Source organism: Solanum lycopersicum, chromosome 7 (genome assembly GCF_036512215.1).
Source record: "Solanum lycopersicum chromosome 7, SLM_r2.1".
Classification (NCBI taxonomy): domain Eukaryota; kingdom Viridiplantae; phylum Streptophyta; class Magnoliopsida; order Solanales; family Solanaceae; genus Solanum; species Solanum lycopersicum.
The window spans coordinates 4,298,050-4,321,533 of record NC_090806.1 but is presented as its reverse complement, the minus strand read 5'-3'; the positions used below and the strand labels follow the sequence as shown (position 1 = coordinate 4,321,533).

General features: G+C 32.7%; 2 protein-coding genes across 2 annotated transcripts; one reads left to right on the top strand and one right to left on the bottom strand.

Annotated features, from left to right (window-relative positions):
- Window positions 1–34: 34 nt before the first annotated feature.
- Window positions 35–12,645, bottom strand: LOC101268585 (uncharacterized). The gene is made up of 16 exons (XM_010324989.4): window positions 12,395–12,645; window positions 11,314–11,487; window positions 10,636–10,687; window positions 10,412–10,519; window positions 8,505–8,589; window positions 8,084–8,138; window positions 7,595–7,984; window positions 7,057–7,119; window positions 5,944–6,009; window positions 5,463–5,561; window positions 5,108–5,218; window positions 3,854–3,925; window positions 3,537–3,653; window positions 2,525–2,674; window positions 1,628–1,728; window positions 35–494 (listed from the first exon to the last, which is right to left on the bottom strand). Exons 1-16 carry the CDS (start codon window positions 12,455–12,457, stop codon window positions 164–166), a joined length of 2,037 nt encoding a protein of 678 aa, XP_010323291.2. The 5' UTR covers window positions 12,458–12,645; the 3' UTR covers window positions 35–163.
- A 6,204-nt stretch (window positions 12,646–18,849) lies between these two features.
- LOC101268291 (UDP-N-acetylglucosamine transporter UGNT1-like) lies at window positions 18,850–23,151 on the top strand. Its single transcript, XM_004242716.5, has 10 exons — window positions 18,850–19,080; window positions 20,166–20,242; window positions 20,931–21,092; window positions 21,170–21,303; window positions 21,383–21,513; window positions 21,606–21,650; window positions 21,754–21,851; window positions 22,188–22,295; window positions 22,839–22,895; window positions 23,003–23,151. The coding sequence occupies exons 1-10, from the start codon at window positions 18,954–18,956 to the stop codon at window positions 23,075–23,077; spliced, it is 1,014 nt and encodes a 337-aa protein (XP_004242764.2). The 5' UTR covers window positions 18,850–18,953; the 3' UTR covers window positions 23,078–23,151.
- The last annotated feature ends 333 nt before the right edge of the window (window positions 23,152–23,484 follow it).

The following is a 23,484-nucleotide window of genomic DNA, read 5'->3' as shown; positions in this document are numbered from 1 at the left end:
TAAGATTTCAATATAAGGACAGAAACATGGTGAATAAAGTTAAAGATCTCCAGTAAAAAAAAAAAAATATTCTGATTATCAGAATCCATATATACACTGAAAAGAATATCACACTGATTGCCAAGGTCATACGTCAATTTATGAAATTTAAATCCAGAACAGGTTACAGTATATCATCATCATCCTGTTGATTGTACATTGAAGTAATCTCAAATGGTAATGAAGGTGGAGTTCCAGGAGGGATGCAAGCTTCACCATTTTCACCGGCACATATGCACAAAGCCTCAGCTTCCCTGAGGGTAGCATCGAGGTTAATATGACCACTTAGCTCATTGATAAATTTTAGTAGTGTGTCAAAATCCATCTCTTCTCCTATTATTTTACTGCGGTGTCTTCTCAGAATTGCAACACAGACATACAGATGTAGATGCTCGCTCAAATAATGTGTCCATAAGACCTCCCACAACCGCATTGTTTTCTCAAAGTCAAATTCCCTATAAAAGGCAACATATCAACTTAAAGGGAATAAACATTCGATTTAGTTCAATTTGAAGTCTGACAGCCTAAACTAGAAGTAACATAAGATTTGACAAAATGATAGCTGCATCAAGATATTCAAATTACTAAAATTATCATATTTTTGCTGATGTGAAATCAAACATTCTTTTATGCCTTTGTTTGCTCTTATCCTCCCATCCTCAGAGAGAGGGATGCTGGGAAGAAAGGAGCACACCCATAATCTTAATGCTTTTAAGGACCAAAATCATGATTCCTTCCGGGGAAATGTCAAACGGATTTCTACAAGTGAAAAAAACTTTAGAAATGTCATTGTTTTGTAGTTCTGAAAAATATCCATGAATGGAGGCCTTCTTTTTGGTGAATGTCGAAGGAATGGATAAAACCTAATAGAGTGAATTTAGTTAGACCTCCACACATTTTTTTCAGAATTCAATGGATAATTCTTTTTGAAATTGAACTCGATGGACAATTGATCCGCCCCTCTACCCTTCTCCACTTTATGCCAGGCTTTATCTATAGCAGAGTTCGAATCTGTAACGTATGCCTAATTTATGCATCACATGCTATGCTCTTATCACTACACCAAATCCCTGAACATTAATAGGTTCAACAGAATATATATATATATATATATACATACATGCACAAGTTCAAAGAAGAAATGCTTATCCAGGTGATCATGAGAAGGGATCTTTTCCTTCAGTTCTCAAGGTCATGTGAATTGTTCAAGGATCAATGGACAAAAAGAGAACTAGCTGCCATACATGATAAACGAAAGATTTTTACACTAAAATGGGAGTGAGCACTCAACAGGGAGGCGAGAGTTCATACTCCCAGTATGAAATAAAAGAGAAACAAGTCTGGAATTTGGCTTTTAATCCAAGGCTATCTCAAAATCTCACCAAGGTCAGAAAATTTTTGACATATTAGTCATATTCATCGCATAATCTAATTTCTATTTGATATTGAATTAGCATAGTTTAACTGAAAAATGAAAATAGTACAAGTTTGTTTTAAAGATGGGATCCACAAATGATCTGTCAATACACAAGCGCATAATATGCTGACTGCTAGCAGACACAGAATTTTAAGGAGTAGAACTGCTTGCCTTTTGAATTGTATAAGAACCCAGCGAAAGCAGAAAAAATAATTCAAGCAGTCCTTCTGTTGGAAGTAATTATGCAAAGGATTGTCCAATAACTCCACCAACTGCATAGCCAGTAATTTGTGCATCAGATTTTTGACAGCAAACATATACTTATCAGCCAGATATGGTGAAATCTACAAATCAAGAATCTTTTTTAACAGCAAAAGGATAAGAAGGGATGGAAACGCCAGGGCTTCAAGAAAAAACAAAATGCAGCACTAAAAACACATTAGCCGTAAAATGAGTCATTTCTAAATAGTCAGGCATGTTTAGGTCATCATTGGAAGGATACCATTTGTCTGCCAATAAAGAGTCTTGCATCGCTTCATGACCTACTGTAGAGTTAATAGCAACATTATGGATTTGTCAGCAGTTAATGGTGGATCATTTGGGATTTATTTGCAACCAGTGTTTTTTTCATTAGCATGTACCAATTACCATGGCATGCTATAGTTGTGTTAATAGCCTCAGAATAAGAAAGGAAACAATAATCACGATGCTTTTATGCAGATTACAGACAGAGTGTCCTCTCTTGCATTGTCCCATAACAAGTGAGTTGTGGGTATATGTTTATATTATTCTATTTCTGCATACCAATTTTTTAATTGAATTCTTAGAGCCGCTTTGCTTTTTTGGTCACCTAAAGGTAGCTACCAATACATAATTAATTCATGAAACTTTGGTACAACAAAAACATTGTTCAAAGGAAGCATCTTTACACAAAAAGCAAGAAAGAATCACTGTACACAAAAGTATAAAACTGAGTAGTAAAAAAAACAAAAAAACTGTGCCTGTGTGTGGGGATGGGGGGTTGAGAAGCTGGCAAGTAAAATGAAAACACAGACACACAGAAAGAACCTTTGACAATGCAAAAAGCTGAGAATGCACTCCGTTCTGGTCACGATTAAAATTTGGTCCAAGTCGCTCCATCAAAGCCACAAAGCACCAAAATGATTGTGATTCATCTCCCATCACATACAATATTGGTGAAAGAAGATCACTCATACCCTACAAGTCGAGAATAAAAGAGTTCAACAAAAAGTTATCAACCAAGAAAGAAAAGGAACTTGCACCAAGTCGTAAACAGCATACTGGAGCACAAAGGCACCAACAGCATAGATCAATCATAGAAAGCATGATTCCACCAGTATCATCCACTAAGAATTGAATTCTCTAGAGAGACATTACATATAAAAGGGAAACAGAGTAATCTCAGGCTGGTAATATGAGATACTATAATTTGCATTATGTGAGACCATTTCGTTGACTAAAAGTGTGACAATTGCTTCCGAAAAGATTGAATAGAAGGTAAACAATTAGGACATTGGATAGTAATTATGTTAGTTACCAAAAAACCTGCATAAGAATATCATTATTACGCTGCTACCTTTTTATTTTAAATAAAGGTGGTGTCGGGACCAGACAACCAGCTCTCACACACCTTAATCTACAAGATATTTGCTACCTCACACCAACACATGTACCGTGTAACTCTGTGCACCATGGTTTAGGCAGCAGATTTTCCGAAGAAATAAAATTCTCAGTTTGAATGCATAGTCTCTTGTTAAAAAATATTCAAGCTTCTGAATCTTATTATTTTATTTCACACCATTATACTACCAGAAACAGGGATCTATCTCTGCAGAAAACTAACATCAAGGTTGGACTCGGTGCTGCCTAGATAGACAATGTTTCAAGGTCAAATCTCCCTATGGTGAAACAGAACACCTAAGAGAAAGAAAAAGAGAAAGGGAGGCAGGAAGCCTGAAGAGTTTCAATGTTTGAGAAATCGGAAAAATCATGCACCTAGCTGATTTAATTTTGCATGAGCACATAAGCAAATAGCGACCAATAAATGTAACGCAGTTACCTGACAGTAACCGAGGTCAAAGTTGTAGAATGAGTAAGTGAGCAGTATGTCACGCAAGCACTTCACATTAGAATTATCATCCCCATCATAGAATGTAATTGACCTATCAGTCCTAACCTTCAAGATCAATTTAAAGAAAAAGGAAAAGGGAAGAAGAGAAATAAGAAGTGTCATAATTTTACAATAACCAAAATAATATGTTACAAAAGTAAGACTGGTAGTTAATGGCTCAGATGTGAAGAGCTGCATACTGCCTCTCAACCTCTCTTATGGAAGTCATTTGTAGGCCCAAAAGGCTGGACTAATTCGATACTTACCACATCTTTTTCAATAAGAGCTTTCCTTTCTCTGAATTTTGTAAATCTCTTAGCCTGCTCTTTAGTGATGCTCTGCATAAACAGATTCAACATAAACATGAATATTTAAAGCTTAGTTTTACCAAAAAGACCTCAAAGCCATTTTCTTATCATCGGTTCTCTCTGGAGGAGAGAAAAATAGGGGAACTAATTTACCATAAGGAACAGGAAAGCACAACTCCACAACAAAATGATTTGATTCTTTTAACCCTGAAAACTGGTCTTTGGAGAAAAGAAAAATTGGGGGGATCAACTTCCCTAGAGGAATATCAGAAGTAAAACTCCCAAAATATATATGACTCAAGTCCTTTAACCCAGAAGAGTACTACAGATTGTTAAACACTTCGAACAAACTTTCAGAGGATAATTATCTCCAAGCTCCTTCATGTCCTATTTCAAGAATACCAACGCGAACACATAAAAATACTGCTACTATCCCTACGAATATCTATTCGCCGTTTCAATATTTAATTTATCATTGGCATCATATAATTCTAGTAGAGACTAGGGATGGCAGTATTCACATGAAATCTGAGATAAAATCATTTTGTGTCAACTGAAGGACAAAGCTAGAGATATCAAAAGAGAAAATAGAAACACTGAAACCTAACAGCATCATGATGATGGTAACAAGAATCTCATCAGTTTGCAATGAGCTAAATATAAGATGGTAGCTTATTCAACAATTTTAATCAGTGAAGGCATTTAGAGTGTGTTTGGTATGAGGGAGAATAGAAAATGTTTTTCAATTTTCTCATGTTTGGTTGATCAAAATATTTTGGAGAACATTTTCTCTAGGTAACAAGCTCCTTAAATTTGAGGAAACGACTTCTCTAAGGGAAGTAGGGAAAAAAGTTCCAGCAGTGACATTCTAAGTTCATTAACTCCTCCCAACCCACCCAACATCCCCAATTCCCATCCCACCCACAATCACCACCCGAACTCCTACTCTATACCCCATCCTGCGCACATGGTGTTTTGCCAGATTACGTCTAAATGCTCCTGGGATAATATTTTTTTGCTTATTTATGGAAAACTAGAAGCACACTTATTTTCCAACAGAACATTTTCTAGGAAAATATTATCCATGGAAAATGTTCTCTCCCATACCAAACACACCCCAATCGAACGAAATAAACTAATAGGGGTTTAGAAGGAAACAGAAATTTCCTGGGTCCCAACCCCGGAAAAAGGTCTAGAGAGAGCTACACAAACCTTCCACTGGTTTTTTATCGTTTCATACTCTGACTTTCTGATAGACGCGAGATATTCCCTCTCGGAATAAGTTGAATCATACGAATGATATCCCAACAGAAATCTCCAGACCTGGAACCACAACGACAAACAGAAGTATATTATTCCTACTTAGACAGATCATGAGAGGGGTACACTACTAAAAATGCTGGATTTTAGTGACGGCCAAAATTACATAGCTAAACAACATATCCGTTGCTAAGCCTCTTTAACGACGAATTTTTGTTAGCTACAAGCGAAATAATGACGGACTAGCGACGAAATTGGTAGCTAATTCCGGGTTTTTTAGTAGTGGTAGATGGCTACAAGAACATACCTCTTTCCTCAGACCTTTCTCCACACCGCCGTAAAAGATCCTCTTTCTTAGTGCCTGCGAGTCTACGATCCTACCTTCAGAGTCCAAAAAGGTGGACCACTGTGGAAAAACATAATGAAGTAAGGGATGTGGACATTAGCTGCAAAAGCCACACACAATAATACACTAAATAACCACAGGCTCCACTAAATAATGAAGTAGGCCTATTTATTTTCTTGAGTCAAGCATGTGGAAACTTGATAATAGGTTGCACTGAGACTTAAAAACCTACTTTGATTCCATATCAAATAGTGTGATCACCTCATTTAGAAATTTAAGATTGCAAAAAGGGGATAGTTCTTCCTAGTTAGTTAAGCTTGCAACAACAAAATGAGATGGACCTGAGCTTCTGGCTGAAAAGGCTCACTAGACCTAGCACTGGCATGATGCCAACAGTTCAAAAATGTTTCCTTAAAATCATTAACAATGACAAGTCTTATACCTCTTTTGATCCCAACGGAGGCTGGCGCGGTTTTCCCCATACTAGTGATAATTTGTCATAGTCATACTGCAGAAGAAAGAAAAAGTGTTGATGAACCTGTCACACACACCCTAAATTCACTTACTAACTTCTAGGAAGAAATATAGAGAGAGAAATAGGGGGCATATTTCCAAAATGACTCAGGCTGTTGAGCTAGATATAAATTAAGTAGCCTAGACAAAAAATGGTTATCTGAAAAACTCTCTCAAGCATAATAGTTCAAGGATTTTTTCTAAATTACAACTGTTATTAAGGTTAGCAGTCATTACAGCAACTGAAGGGTAGTAGCTCTGAAATATGTCAAGTACTTCATCCACCCATAATACCTGAACAGGGTTTTGATTTGCTTATTATACTTCTAAGATATTAGTTGTATATAAAAATTGATTTCTATGGATTTTACCTGGAAGCAATTATAAAATACTACGTGACCAAAAAAAAGAAATGCAGTTTTAACTTCATAATAATATAAAGAAAAGATGGTATGGTCCAGTCCAGTCTACAGCTACAGGTAGTATCCAGATGGTGCAACTTCATTCATCATTTTCAGATTGATTCATTTTAGAAGAATTTCGTCGTCTAAACTTAGTTCCATGAATAACCCATAGATCTTTGTTGAAGTATGTGACCATCTCATATAAAACTTAAGTTGTTAGAGAGAATACATTTTTAATTATATTGTGTCTTGATGCACCTCCACAAGTGTAGGCCTGATTCTTTGTAATGGGCCAAACATATGGCATATATTTTTGCTTTTGGTGGCAGTGAGATTTGAAACTAGGACCTTCTAGTCAGCTCCAATAACCATGTTTAAGTGCGGGACCATCTCATTTAAAAGTTGAAATTAATAGAGAGAGAGTAAACTTATTTTGATGAACAATAAGAAAGAAAAGGTAGAAACTTCAGTTTAACATACACTATATAACATCATCTACTAAATAAGATCATCTTGGTGGACGAATCTTCCATATCCAACAAAAGCTGAAAACTAGTAGGTTTTTATCTACAGACACCAGTTACAAGAAGTTAATAACATGCTCAACAAGTCAAATTGTTCCTCAGTTATGAACAGACCTCTAAATTTTCATCGCGCATTGCAGCTTCTTCATTCTTATTATGTTTCTCACAAGAACTTTCCTGTTTAAAGATAGAGAAGAACGTCAGAACAGTCCTGTGATTAAGTTGATTATACATCCAAAAACGCTACTTTGCTGGACTATTCTTATATGGTTTTGAGTACAGCTGACAATGAACTGAGGCAGTTCATTCATTCTCTGAACCCAAGAATAAATCATGTCAACAGCCTTGCCACTTCTCAATTGGAGCACCAGAGAACTTTTTAAACCAAGAAATAATTCCATTTTATTTTTATTTTTTGAAAAAGAGTAGTTCCATTTCATATCATCTTGCAGGTTTTGTATTACTAAATCTTATCAAAGTATAAGTGCAGAGTTCTCCTTGTTGACTAACCAAATCAAAGTCCCACTCCCTTAAAAATTTAAATGCACAAATACAAACTGAGGTCAGGACCATCATCTTCTACGCCAGGGGCTTTCAAAAGGAAAATTAAACTAATCCAGAAAGAGGAGTGGAGTACATGTGAGATTCTTACCTCGGACGAATTTGCAGGCACATGAACATCTTCAAGCGGCTTGTGAACATCATTAGATTCAACAACAGAAGAGTAATTATTTGTTTTTTTGTCATGCTTCTTCATTGCATTAGAAATGAAACCATCACCTTGAGCTTCACGAAGAAATTGAGATTTTGTTTCACGTGCAAATCTGGTGACAAGAGAAAATTTCTCCAGTACTTGAATAGATAAATGTCGAGGATCATTATGTTTTTGTCTTTGCCTGCCATTTTGTTGAATAACTGCGGAGTTCTTATCAAGGGCTTCACCGTCTGTCCGACTGAATGAAGATTTACTAGGTGCAATAGATGAAGTTGGACTGTTGGCAACAGAAACGGCCCCGGGAAGCTCCAAGGAAGAAAGAGTTCTCTGTAACAATCATATCAAAGTAGGTGGAAGTGTGAATCTGTGAAGGAGAACTTGAGCAGTTGTTAAAGCTAAAAGAATTTTAAATGACATTAGCTGCACCTGGAGCGGATCTTGTAAGTCATTGACAAGAAATATATTTGCATCTTCAGCTGACCTGTAAGTACCCTTCACTAGTGAGAAAGGAAATCCTTCCAATAATCTCCCATCCACCAAAGAACCTCTCAATGTGATTAAATAATATGACTAATGGTTTGTTAATTCTTATTTGAATGTTACATTATTCATCAAGCATCAATCCATGTGTGAGTTTTTCTGCTCTAATTTCTACTTACTCATTTGTATCTCACATAAAAGATAAGATGGAAAAATAAAGGGATTTTGGATCCAAATTGCAATGAAGAATCACCCAGAAAGAAAAAGATAACACATAAATCTGTGAAATTTGATTAAATAATCCATTTAGAATGTTATTGAAATCACAAAGCTGATTCCTAAAGGAAGAACAAGTAACTGAACTCACCTCACAAGAAAAACATATTGCTTTATTGTTGCTAGAAACTCCTTGAGACCTCCATTGTAAAAATAAAATGGAGGAAATGCTAGTCCTGCATAAGAAACAATATATTCAAAATCAACAAGTTGGTACTACGGGGAAGTTAAAAGGACCTACCAGGAACAGCAGGGTAATATAAACCATGCATGTAACTGATCAAAATAATATACAAATAAAGTCATGCATGAAACCTTTGAAGCTAGATAGAACAAAAGATGTATACCGATCAAGAATACATATATGTCTATATAAAATGATGCACAAGCTAAATTGATTGACTAAAAACATCACGATTTCCTGGAAATGATGAGTAGTATATCATGCCTATATCAATCAGTAGGATTACCAAAAGGGACCTAAAACATCATGATATCATAACAAATTATTGAAACTAGATGGATCAACAGCTAAGATTTTCCAAAATTACACTCAGGTGAAGGATTGCCATGAAACTTATACCTACTCAGAAACTTGACTCCACCCCTTGCATACCATGGCTTAAAGAGCAATTTTGACTCCACCCCTACCTTCCAAATACTTCCCGTAGTTCTTCTTATGCTTCACAAAAATTGCCTACCACAGGCCATAACACTGCCATGAATCATAATGTGTTTCAAATCTTGCTCAATGGACCAAAGTATCTAGGAGCAATTGATTCCTACTCTAGCTTCTCCCAATAGTAGTTCTCTTAGCCTTTGAACTATCCAAGAATCATAACATTGTGATAGCAAATGTATTCATGGAAATTCATTATCAAATGAGACAGTACAAAAACTGTAATATTTACACCAAAATCTGCTTCATTTTTTTTTTGAAATCGGTAACATTGTATATTCCTCATAAGACAGTACAAAAACTGTAATATTTACACCATGTACTTCAAATCCTACTATCTTTTACTAAATTGAGTCTAGTACATCAATTATGGAGATAGTATCATTTAAGTATAATTAATTACACCAAAAACAAAGTAGCATAAGACAAATAAGCTGATTTTTGCATACTATTCTCTATACTATCAAAAGCTATAGAGTTCCTTTCCTTCCATATTGCACACCATATACTAGCTGGGACAATCTTCTATCTGTCTCTGTTCTTGGATTGCTTTCCTGCTTCCTCCCAACTCCGGATTGCTTCTGTGATCTTGGCAGGCATGGTCCATGATATACCCTTAAAATTCAGGAATAACCTCCATAGTTGGCCAGTGATCTTGCAGTGAGAAGGAGACGGTTAACTATCTCACCAGTTTCCCCACAAAAGAAACATCTAGAACATAATGGTACCCCCCCTCCTCTTTAAGTTGTCTTGAATTAGTCCAACTTCTTTGGCTAACAACCAGACAAAACATTCCACTTTGAGTGGGATTTTTGACTTCCAGATTCCTCTCCATAGCCAGTGACTTTGAGGCTGACTGGGGTGGTTTGCTTATCTTAAATGATTTCTCCAGAAGAAGTACTTTCAAAATGCAGTAGCTAAGCCAAATATCTTAACTCTCAAAAGTAAGTACAAAAAGAAGCACTTCTATTTTTCCAAAAAAAGTTAACCAAACAAGCTATCAATGATGCCACATGAAGAGCTTTGATGGATTATCTCAGCATATAATATCAGTGGACTTACTATTTCCAAAGTTATCAAGAAATTATATCATGTGTGAGCTGAGAAATTGGGTACTGAAGCCACACTAGCATGCAGGGAATAATTATCAATTTAGAAAGTAGAAGTGATCTATTTCCAAAAGAGTTGCAAAGAGAATAGCAAGTAAACTAACTTCTCACAAACAAAAACAAGGAAAGGTTGAACTATTCGACGAATACAACACTTCAAAATCCCTGGTATTGAACTGAAGGACTTATGAAATACACATGACTACGTACCTGACGACAATACTACAATAGCATACTGCCAACCCAAAGTAGGCGTGTGTCTACGGATTGAGCGAATATCCGAGAAAGGCACTGCTCTTATTGTATAGAGACTTTTATCTGAACCAAGATATATAAAAAAAATAACCATTACTGATTAGGTGACACAACCTTTTTTTTTGCATAAAATCATTGTTCTTTTGTTTCGGTCATAATAAAGATAACTTGAGGCCAACCTTTTTCAGACAGCCTTGCACTTGAGCTTTGCCCTTCATACGGAATCCAAGTCTGTCGCAGATAAAATCAATAGCTCAGTTAATAAGCAGAACCAAGTGACATTTGCTACAATAGTAACAACACCCCCCAAAACCCACAAACACACACACATACAACAAAAAATCATCATCCTTGTTTCATGGGAAGGAAAGGAAAGGGAAATAAAAATAAGTTACAAAGAGGAAGGCAGTAGAAAAGATAAAATGCGCATATCTGGTCAATGTACCAGACCGTGTTAGTTTGTAAGGAAATTTAGTTCCATTTTCACCCACGATTCCAAGAGGTTATCGGTCTATTCTACGAGCAAAATATTAATGGACACCTATATATTTAACCCTGTTATTTATATTCAGTAAGTAATATTAACATATAACTGTATTTCACTCTTTAAACCAAATGTCATTTAAAGAAATACCCGAACATTAAGCACTTTGCACATCCATTTGCATTTTGAACTTCAATTTCACCTCACACCTTATACTTTGATACTCAAATTATGGCAGGCAAAAACGTAGTAAGCTTTAAATCATGTATGCCATAAAAGAGTAATGATCCAACAGCAATTATCAAACCTACATTTGAAAACTGATTCACACATAAAAACAAGTCTAACAAAGCAAAAATAATTCTACTTATACCATTGACAGAGAACCTCCTTGCTTGATCAGCTTCAGCCGGCCTCTAATCCTCTCCCATGCATGTTGAGTCGGGTGTATCGCCACATTATCTTTAAAATACACTATTTCAGCACCAACTTGTTCACTGGATGAATTCCGATTACTATTACCACTCCTAGTCATACTTTCAGAACCCTAATACACACCAGAAAGAAAAAACCAAAAAAACTAGTTACCAAATCACAACAAAGAAGGACAATAAACAGCTTCAACTTTTGAACAATTAATAAACTATCTATTAAATAAGAACAACGAGATCAACCGCCGCAATCAAGCTACTTAATCAATCAAACATCATAAGCGAAGTTTAACTTCATCAAATTTACAGTAAATTCTGCAATTTAAATTTGAGTTAGTTACGGATATTTTTGAAATCTATCAAATATACTCAATATAGTAGCAACAAGTCAATACCGATAAATAATAGACAGCAATTTTCATATGGAAACGAGATGATTTGCAATTGGAATTTCTAACTTGTTGCATCGAAGTAGTCAAACTATCACGAAATTAAACTCCAATAGAATGGAAATTTATCTAAAGAAATGCAGCATAAGAACTACATACATATACTATTAAGCGAAATCAATGATCTCAACACTCGTAATCACATCTCCAAATATCACACATCACAAACAAAAGCTAAGTTCATCAATTACAACAGTAACGTTCCAGTTTCACGAAACGGACAAACTAGTAGCAATCAATAAAAATGTGAACAAAAACGATGAGCGAATAAAATTTGAAGACTAAAATGCCGAAGAGGTAATTTGGGACGGAGATAACTGAATTTAAAAATTGATCCAAATAAATAGAGATATGCAGCATAAGAACTAGATGCATAAACTTAAGAATCAACAATTAGCATACAGTACTAGTATTAAACGAAATCCAGGAGCTCAATACTCGTAATCAAAACTCCAGAAATAGCACATCAGAAACACAAAACTAAGCTCATCAATAATTCACCAAACGCTCCGGTGAGTAAAATTGAAGAGAGTGGAAATAGCGAAGAGGTAATTTTGAGAAGGAAATAGCTTACTTGTTGCATAGAATCAGCGTAATCGGCGTCGTCTGAGAGATCGTGGAGGTCAAATTCAAGCATCGCCGGCGACGGCTAACTGGCTGGCTGGCTGCTGCTGTGGATACGTTGAAGTAGACAGGTAGTATTAGGTGAGTAAGGAAGAAGATTCGATAAACGGAGAAAAGTAACGTGCTTTACGTTTGTTGACCCTTGCATATTTACTAGATGACAAAGAGTCTTCAACTTTTTACTTCTTAAAAGTATTTTACCACACCCGAATGTAGACATTTAAAAATTTTACGGGATTAAGCGGTTAATTCAAGTTGGTACTCTATAATTATTTTTAACTCAAATTAGGTTTTTGGAGTTATTTAACGCTTAAAAATTTCATAAAGAGATTAAGATTTAGAATATTTCGTAAATTGATGGAATATTCATATAGAGGTCAAATTTAAATCATTTTAACTTGAAAAATACGCCACTAATGACCCTTGAACCATATATAAATATTTTAGGATAATAGAATCAAGGGATCAACCGAATTTACTCGCTATCTTGATGAATAGAATTATGTTTCTTCAGATTTTATTTGTGTGATTTATTTATTTTTCGTATTTTTAAAATTTGTTGTAAGCGTGGATGTCCTAAGTGATAATTTGTGGGGGATACATTTGTATTATGTCACGCATGATGTGATGTGTGCATAGTTGTATATAATTGTTCAACTTTACACAAGTTTAAAATATACTTATGCACATCTAAAATTGAAATATATAATATCAACTCATTTCAAGTTAAAGAATACATTTATTTATTATGGCATAATACATAAATATGACACCTTAACTTGGCTTCAGCAGACAACTACGCCCTCCAACTTTGAGTGTACACAAGTAGACACTTAAACTTTAATATAATAGAACAAGTAGAGACACGTGTCCTACATGGCATAAGACGCCACGTAAGACACAAAATTACCAGGTAGGACAAATGTGTCTATTTGTTCAATTTTATACAAGTTTAAGTGTCTACTTGCGCACAAAGTTAAGGGTCATAGCTACCAGCTGACGTCAAGTTAAGGGTCATGTTTATCTATTAGAGGGGAGGGGGATTAACAATTCGGAGAACCGAACATTCGTCGATAAAGTTAAACTTATGTAGCTTATCAATTGAGATGCAAAGAATCTCTCCAAAAAAAAAGTAATTATTGTTGAGATTAAATGTGATTTATGTGTTTCCTTCCCGACTCTTTTTATTTAGGCATCTAAGAAGGTTTTTCTAGTTTTCAGCGCCGTGACCGTTTTTTAGAAGACAAAAAATAAAATTGTAGATCGAGGAAAGAAAAATAAAAAAGGGGATTAACAATATGGAGAATCAACATTCTGATAGAGAATTTTAGGTAGCTAATCAATTGAGATACGAAGTTTCTCAAAAATTTTAAGCAATTAATAGAAGGGATAATACGGTAATTTTAACAATAAAGTAATTTCAACAATAAATAAGAAGAGAAAATTTATACACAAATCGCATTTGCCGAATGCGTTTTATGTGTTTCTTTCACAACTCTTTCTATTTAGGCATCTTAGAATGGGTTTTCAAGTTTTCAACACCGTAACGTATTTTAAAAAACAAAAAATAAAATTGTGGGTCGAGAAAAAAATGGGGGAGGGAATTAACAATTCAAAGAATCGAACTTTCGCCGATAAAAATAAATTTTAGGTAGCTAATCAAATGAGATATCAAGATTCTCAAAAATAAGCAATTCATGTTGAGTATAAAATGAAAAAAATAATTATATTTTCTTGATATGATAAAAGAAATAAATATATTTTACAATAATGGACAAATAAAATTAAACGAAAGGGGATAATAAAGTAATTTCAACAATATTTAAGAACAAAACGAAACTTATACATAAATCTCATTCGTTGAATGTATTTTATGTCCTTTTATCTTAGTCAATGTTTTAAAAAGCGGGAGCGGGATGCGAGATGTTAGACGTAAGTTCGAAACACAAGGCGTAAGTCTTATGGATGTATGGGGTAGTCTCATGTATATTCAATTTTATAGTTTTATTAGTAAAAAAAAGTAGAAGTTTCAATTATTTATAAATAAATTTTAATAAATAACCTATAATATATATATAAAAAAATATTATCACAAACAATAAAGAAAAAAATATTATAATTACTATTTGAGAAATATCATTACTCCAATAATAAAAATATGATAAAAATCAAAAGGTTTAAAAAATCAAAAGAAAAAATGCCCAGAGAATACATTTTTACACTTGAAGCTTACACCCTATGGATCTAAACCTTACATTGCACCCTGACGCGTTTCTTTGCGCCCCCCGCCCAGAGACTTGCCCCAAAAAACGTTTTGAAAACACTGATTGCAATAAAAATATATATTTTTTTGTTGAGCTTTTGTTCAATTTCAACTAACTCAAATCTCCTTTAAATGATCCCAAATTTTAAATATAAGCTCCTTTCAATATTTAATATCTTTTGATACATTATTTAAAACGATTCACATTTTTGATTCACCAAATTCGAAATCAAACTTCCAAAAAAAACTTTAATGACTGACATGTAAAAAGGAAAAAAGAAGATAAGAAGTAGTAGTAGTTTTGAATAAAGAATGTTTAACTCAATGAACATTTTAATCTAATTTTTCCTCTTCGAAAGGCTTTGTTTGGTAGGTACTGCTTATTGGGCCTGTCCAATTGGTTCGATACTGGGCAAATGATAGAAATCACATACTTATCATTTGTTCCGTATAAGTTTATGATTATGAAAATCTCTCAAATTGATACAATAATATAAGTACTGATGCCACTGATACATTAATTTGATGCGCAAGATACATTAATCGTTAAGTAAGATGCATTACATCTTATACATGATACACTACTCTGATGTACATTTTAAATATGATACACTAATTTGATGCGCGAGATACATTAATTCGATGCGCTGATACATTAATCTGATGTGTGAAAATGAGGAATTTTAGAGATTGGTAAAACTAATAGGGGATAATGGTCATAAGATAACTTAAATGTGGGATTTCTGTCATTTTTCCTTGGCAAGGATGACAAAAATCACATACTTTAAAGGCAAAATTAACATTTATTCCTTATAAGTTTATAATCACAGAAATCCCTCAAACTGATACAATAATATAAGCGTTGATACATTAATTTGATGCGCGAAATACATTAATCATTAAGTTAGATATATTACTTTTATATATGATACAGTAATCTGATGTACATTTTATACATGATACACTAATTTGATGCATGAGATACATTAATCTGATGTGCAGGATACATTAATTTGATGCTCGAAAATGAGGGTTTTATAAAACTAATAGGGGATAATGATAATAAGAGCACTTAAATGTGAGATTTTGTCATTTTTCCTTTATTTTTTAAAGCAACTTTCACATATATAAAAATTAAAATTTTATGTTATAGCTATAAATATAATTCACTGACTCCTTTTCAAATTTGTATAGTTTTGCTAGCAGATCATTTATATAAATATGTTAATTAGAGAGAATCAAAGATAGTAAATGAAATTTTCCATGACAATCTAAACGAATGACTTCAATAATTGTGTTAAATTAATGTTCGATGAGATCATTTAAATTAATGGAACATAGTTAGGATATCGAATTTAACACTCAAATTATTGTGGGAGCATGACATCACATTCCAAGAAGATTAACTTAGTCAACAAATGTATTTAAAAAGCAGTACCTTTTTCCTAAAGATATTTACAAATTAAACAACAATTTTTTAAGTGGTTAATTTGATGTATAATTATAATTATAAGGTAAGATCATTTGGGGTGGTTCAGTGGTTTGAATTTGGGATTTTCATATTTGAGATCTCAAGTTCAAAATTCCTTTTCTTTGCCTTCTAGGTCGAGCTCGTCGCACGAGACTTGCCTGGTAAGAGTTACATCTCTTATGTAATTTGCGAGCTCTTGCATAAAAACAAAGATTTTATCATGTGCATACTCAAAAACTACGACTGCAGATTTTTTGAGGTCATAAAAGAAATTATAAGGTAAGTACATCAATTGAGATACTAATTTTATATTATTAATTTTTGGTCCTAGTGATTCACTTGCATAAACTTTATTAGGAAAAAAAGGTATTGTTTTTATGTATAGTAACATAATTAAGTTTTCTAAAAATATATTTTTTTCTTTTCAAGTATTTAAAGAACTTTAATTAAATACAATTATTATAATAAATAGCAAAAAGAGAAGTTTCAAATTGCGATCAAACACAAATTGCTATTCTTAAAAAATACTTTTAACGAAAAACTTTTTTTTCTTTAAATAACATATTACAAAAGAGACAGATAATTAAAGATGAGTCATAACATATAACATTAATTACTTAACTTAATGATAAAATTCATTTTTATTTACATTGGATTAGTTGTAAAATATTGAATTCTCATTGATGAGATTCCATTTTAAAGAATTAATCATTATTTATACTACAAAAAAAAATAGGTATATACTATACTTATTTAATTTGGAAAATTAATAAATAGTTTATTGTTATTTTATTATATCTATTTTATCCTCATTAATTGCTTACCTTTATGACAAAGTTATTTAAAGCTGTTCAAAAAGTGATAATTTTTTTAATAATAGAATAGAAACAACATTATCCCATAATTGAGCAATAAATGAGCCACTAACTTAATTGTACTTTATTTACTATATTAATATATAATATAGTAATAATATATATACATTTTCAGTTAGGCACATGATGAAAAAGACAGCCATAAAAATAATAATAATACTATTTTAGACTAGCCTTTTACTTTTTCTTGAAGCCTAGGAAGCTAATTTACAAGTGGAGAACAAAGGGTGAAACAACTAAAAAGGTAAATAAAGAGTCGTATAAAATATCTCACGTTCATATTTAGAAAAAAAGAATTTATTTTGAGATGTGTTAAAATAAAGTTTTAATAATTTTTTTCGTAATTTAAATTCATAATATATGTATCTCGATTATAATTTTATCATTAACACGAGGCTTTCAAAAAATAAAATTACAAAATTGGATGGTGCCAATATGCAATTATTTGCATCATAAATAAAATAGGGGAAAATGAAAAATATACCCTCAAGCTATTGTGAATGTATGCAGATACACTATGTCGTACTTTTAGAATATTGGGCCACGCCGTCAAAAAATAAGAGTATATATATCCTTTATACTAACAGACATACAAATATTATAATCTTATCCATCGACTCGATATTTATTGAATATCAAATCGACGGATAAGATTACTACGCTGCATGTCCCTGTTTAGACTTTCGTCAGAGTGAAGGACATATATGCTATAATTTTTGAATTGTATAGATACCAATATCTAAAAGATATTGATAAAGAGTATCTGCGTAGCATTTATAATAGTTTGAAGAAATATTTATCCGTTTTTCCAGTAAAATACCAAAACAAGAAAAGTCCAAAATAATAGAATCTCTTGCTGGCAAATATCTAAGTGGACCCTCACTTTACAGGCAATGCCACTGACTTCTATAAATTCTTATTATTTTTTCTAATTTAATTAGTAAGTATTTGAAAATAATTAAGTTTAATTTGTATATATAATTTTTTTACCCAGCATAAATATAGTTATAAGAGTCGGGATATTATAGCACGAAGAAGATAGAATTATGACATATCAATCTTAGATTAACTTTTTTTTTCATTAAAAAGATAAAATTTAAAGTCAATTTTTTCTTAATTAGCACTTTTTTTCTTAATTAAAAAGGTAAAATTTTAAGTCTGATTATCAGGTTTATTCACAATGGAGAAAGTAGAATTAATTTTTTTTCTTAATTAGAAAGACAAAATTTGAAGTCCAAATTTGGTCAATTAATACCCCTTTTTATTTTTAAAAAGGCAAAATCTGAAATTCAGTTCTTGTCAATTACTATAATTTTTTCCTTAATTAAAAAGGCAAAATCTGAAATTCAATTACTTTTTTTCTTAATTAAAAAGCTCAAAATTTGAAACCCAATTCTTTTTCTCTTAATTAGAAAAATAAATCTGAAAATCCATTCAACTCAATAATATTTCTTCTTAATTAAAAAGGTAAAATCTTAAGTCCAATTCTTCTCATTTACTTTCTTTCCTTAATTAAACAGATAAAATAAAAAAAATTCACTTACTTTTTTTCTTAATTTAAAATCTCAAAATCTGAACTCCAATTACTTTTTTTCCTTAATAAAAAAAAAAAACTCAAAATCCAAACTCCAATTTCTCAATTAAATTTTTTTCCTTAACTAAAAAAAACAAAATCTTAAAATCCAATTCTTTTCATTTACTTTTTTTTTTTTTTTTAAATTTAGACAAAACATAACTCCTAGTCCAAACTCCTCAATGACTAGTACTACTACTCTTTTTTTTTTTCTTAATATAAAAGGTCAAAAACTTTAGTCTAAAATTCTTATAAAAAAAAAAAGGTGCAACACACACACTTCTCTCTATCTCTTTGCTTTTTTCTCTTTTCAAAAAAACTTTGAGAATGGTATCTATTGAATCTTCTTCAATGAATGAACCACAAAATTTGCCTATTTTTTCCAAGAAAAACCCTAATACAGCTATGACCAAAAAAGGTGTTTATGTTGCCATTTCATACATGGCTTGTGCTGGTTAGTCTATTTTTTTCTCTTCTTAATTTTTGCATGTTTATTTTCATGATTTAGTTATGTGTTTTAGGTGTCATTTGATACGTGGAATAAATTGAGATATATCAGAATTAATCTATACGTAACTTAATCATGGTGTATACCACCTTTATCCCATCCAACTTGGGATTATTTTACCTCATCTCTAAAGTGGGGGTAAAATAGTCCAAATATTATAATCTCATGACTATAATTCTCGGATAATTTAATTATGTGTTTAGGGGTCATATAGTATCGGAATAAGGTGAGATATATCAGAATTAATTTATAACTTAAATCACGGTATATCTCACTTTATCCCATTCAACTTGAGATTATTTTACCCTATCTTCCGAGTAAGATAAATTAGTCCAAATATTATAATCTCTTTAACACTATAATCCTAGAATAATTCATTTATGTGTTTAGGGGTCATATGGTAAGGTGGATATCCCATTATTAAATACCTTCAACTAATCATGGGATATCCCATTTCCCAAGTGGGATAAATTAGGTATTTTTTGTTCCACTAACCAAATGATCTCTTAAAAGTATTTTGCATTATTTTGCGAGTTTCATACCTCAGACTATTTATTGTTTTATTGACCTAACTAAACTAGCATATTGTCGCATGGGACAAAATTTGGTCAACTCAGCATCGAGGTATGTTTCAATGCAAAGGGACTAACTATATGTTTGTTATCATCCTATTTGTTAGAACATATAGAGTATCTTATTATTTTGTTGTCACAAGTACTTGCTTAATATAGTGCTAATGTGTGCGTTAGACGCACATTATGAGTTTAAATACTGGTATTTAAGTGGAGAAGAACGAATACATAGGTGTGTCTATGTTAGAATCGCGCACCATTGACCCCTGAGGATTATAGGATGTTTCTGGTGCACGACGTGTAAATTGTAGCTATCTCTTTCTTAGTTTAGTGTTGATATCAGGATTAGAGGACTGCAATGTTGTAATTTATACTACATTGAGTTAGATCATCTTATAAGCAACGCGAAACATGTTCCAATTCATAGAATTTATATCTTTTTTCAATTCTTTTTCGCAGTTCTCTTGGTCATATTCAATAAGGCTGCTCTATCATCCTACAAGTTTCCATGCGCGAATGTGATCACACTCTTTCAGGTAACTACATTACATTAGATTTATTCGAGATACAGAACTATCACATGCTTTGTGTCGATTTTTCTATAGTATGTTTGTTTGATTAGGTATCTATCATGTTTACATGTCAAATAAGTATTTAAGGAAAGGTTATATTGCATTCACATCACTTTTAGTTCGCGTTTTCATGTTTAAGTGAAAATTAAAGTCTTAAATACATGTCAAAGGTTGATAACATTTCACCTAAAAAGGGATAAAAATCTTGCTAACGCGTTAAGACATCTCAATAGTCTTATATAAAGAACTATCTCTTCCATGATTGGCATAGGTTTTAAGGCTCTGTCTGTACGTTGCAATAGTCTTCTTGCGCGTTTTCTCTTAAGTGGAAATGAAATTTTCTCGTGTTTTTTCATTCAGCATGTTTAACCTCCTTGAGCCAGAGTCTAGTTCTGTTTTCTGTTGAAGTTGCTAAACATATTTGAATAAGTTATCGGTTTTATTGCTTATCAATTTGTCATCTTAACACTTCTGTGTTCCAATTTTTAAGTATTTTCGACAGCATATGAAGAAATGGTTAGTTTTTTTAATCATGTTTGCAGTGTTGAAATTTATGTAATGATAGCAGTTTTATGTGTATATATATGGTGTTTTGGGCTTGAATGACATTATTTCAGGCGCGTAATGTAAAAACATATTTTTTATAATGCAGATGCTAAGTTCGACGTTGATTCTCTATGTTTTGAGACGTTGGAAAGTTATATCTTTCACAGTTCAGGATTCACATACTGTGGCTACGCGTACAGCAGACCTCGTACCATTTAAGAAAGTACTGCATTGTACTCCTGTGGCATTATCATATCTGCTTTACATGGTAAGTATTAAGTCATCTTAGTTTTTCTGTTCTTTTCTTAAGTAAATCTGCAACACTTCTCTTTGTTTCTCTGGCAGCTGGTGTCTATGGAATCGATTCGTGGAATTAATGTTCCTATGTACACCACGTTGAGACGGACAACTGTTTTCTTTACGATGATGGCAGAGTATTTTCTAGCAAGGAAAAAGTATTCGTCATACGTTGTTACATGGTGAGTAATCATTCTCGTCTTCACGAGGCATTCATATGTAGAACTTTACATAACACTTATAAAGGGTCTCGATCATCAGTGTAGGAATCATCATACTGGGTGCATTTGTTGCTGGTGCACAGGACCTGTCGTTTGACTACTACAGCTATACCGTTGTTCTCATCTCAAACATCACTACAGCAGTATACCTCGCGTGTATATCTAGCCTAGGTATCTTTATTTATCCATCTCTTCTCGATCAGATGCCTTTACTTGAGTTTTGTGAACGAGTTTTTTGATATATACCGATATCTTTTATTTAGGAGAATCTAGTGGCCTTAACAGCTTCGGCCTGATGTGGTGTAATGGTAAGAAAAATGCTACTTATATGATTATATTGACTCTGTCTACAGCGCGCTACATAAGGACATTGATCTGTTTGATCTCATTTGACAATGTGAGACTCTGCAGGTATAATATGTACACCGATTTTGCTACTTTGGACAGCATACAGTGGCGATTTAGACGCTACAATAAATTTTTCCTACTTGTATACCACCGGTTTTCAGGTAATTCCGATCCTCTCAAATAGTTCTGAAGTGTAGTGTCCTGTTTACTAGCTTTGACGTGCTGCATATTTTATCGTGTTATTCATATTAATCGGTGTATAGTCATAAAACTTTCGTAAGCATGTTAACTGTAGTAGAACATCAGCTTTTCGTAAAGCTATAAGTAGTACTACCTTTTGTGAACGACAATAACTATGCCTCAATCCCATGAAAGTTGAGGTCGTCTATATGAATCCTCACTGACTATGTCGTTCTAAAGCAACTTTTGTGAGCCATGACTATTCGTGTTGTTCACTGAACATTAGTTCTGCCTTTCGATTTTTTACATGTTTGCAGGCTGTGATTGTTCTGTCATGTGCTCTGGCTTTCTTGTTGAACTATTCTGTATTCCTAAATACAACGATCAATTCTGCGTTAACACAGACAGTCTGCGGAAATCTTAAGGTCTGTAATATGTTTCTCCAATCTGTTCTGCATATTTCGTATGAACATCAAGTATGATTGTTTTACGATTCACTAGAGTAGTTTTTCTTAACCAATGTATCGAAAAATGACTTCTCTATTAACCTATGTTGCTCGATCTGCATGTCAGACTCTCCAAAAGTAGTGAATCAGACATGAGTACGACATCAAAATTGAGGAGTCCACATAACTTACCTATCTCCAAAATTGAATATCTTTGTTGTTCTCAATTGTAAACAATGATGATGGTTCTTTATGAATTCATATTCCTAATTGAGATGAGAACAATGCTAACGAGTACGTAGACAGAGGTGAAGTTAGGATTTTTAGTTTATTGATTCTGAACGATAATCCTTTTTTGTTAACTTAGACGTTCTTGGTAGATCGTTTAAATCTATCAAATGAATTTCTTAACATAAATATAAAGTTTCCTAACATGTATGTGTGTGTCGTTCCCCCAACCCTGCTAACGTGGGATGTTTCGTGCACCAGACTCTTTTGTAACAAATAATGAATTTTATGTAGGACTTGTTTACTGTTGGATTTGGCTGGCTAGTTTTCAGAGGACTTCCATTTGATCTGGTTAGTATAAAACATATATTTTAATATATTTATGTATAAATTATAATTTATTTTTTTTTTAAAAAAAAAATACTGATATTATATATCTACCATTTTGTCATTGACAGTTAAATATTGCTGGCCAGTGTCTTAGCTTTCTTGGATCTTGTTTGTATGCTTACTGTAAACTCAAAGGCATTTAGCTTTTGCCTTAAATGATGTTCATCTTATTGGAGGAATATTTACTATAAATCTATAATATATTCAGTATTTAGAACTCTTTTTATCCTTTGTTGGAAATTTCTAGTATGCATTTATTAGGTAAATCGATGTTTTATATCAAATTACATAAATTTAAGATCGCACTGATGCACAAAACATCTTACGATTATATTTAGTTTAAAAAATGATTGCATCTCAAAGGATGTGATATAGACACGATTCAAATTCATTACCTATAGACTTGTTTAAATATATCTTAAATTAACTCGTGTTATATATTTATTAGATTGATATAAATATGTGAATATATTTATTTTTTTTTAAAAAAGAGGGGGTAGGATGACAACAACTCATTTAATTCAAAAATATTACTCTTTCTTGTCTCGAA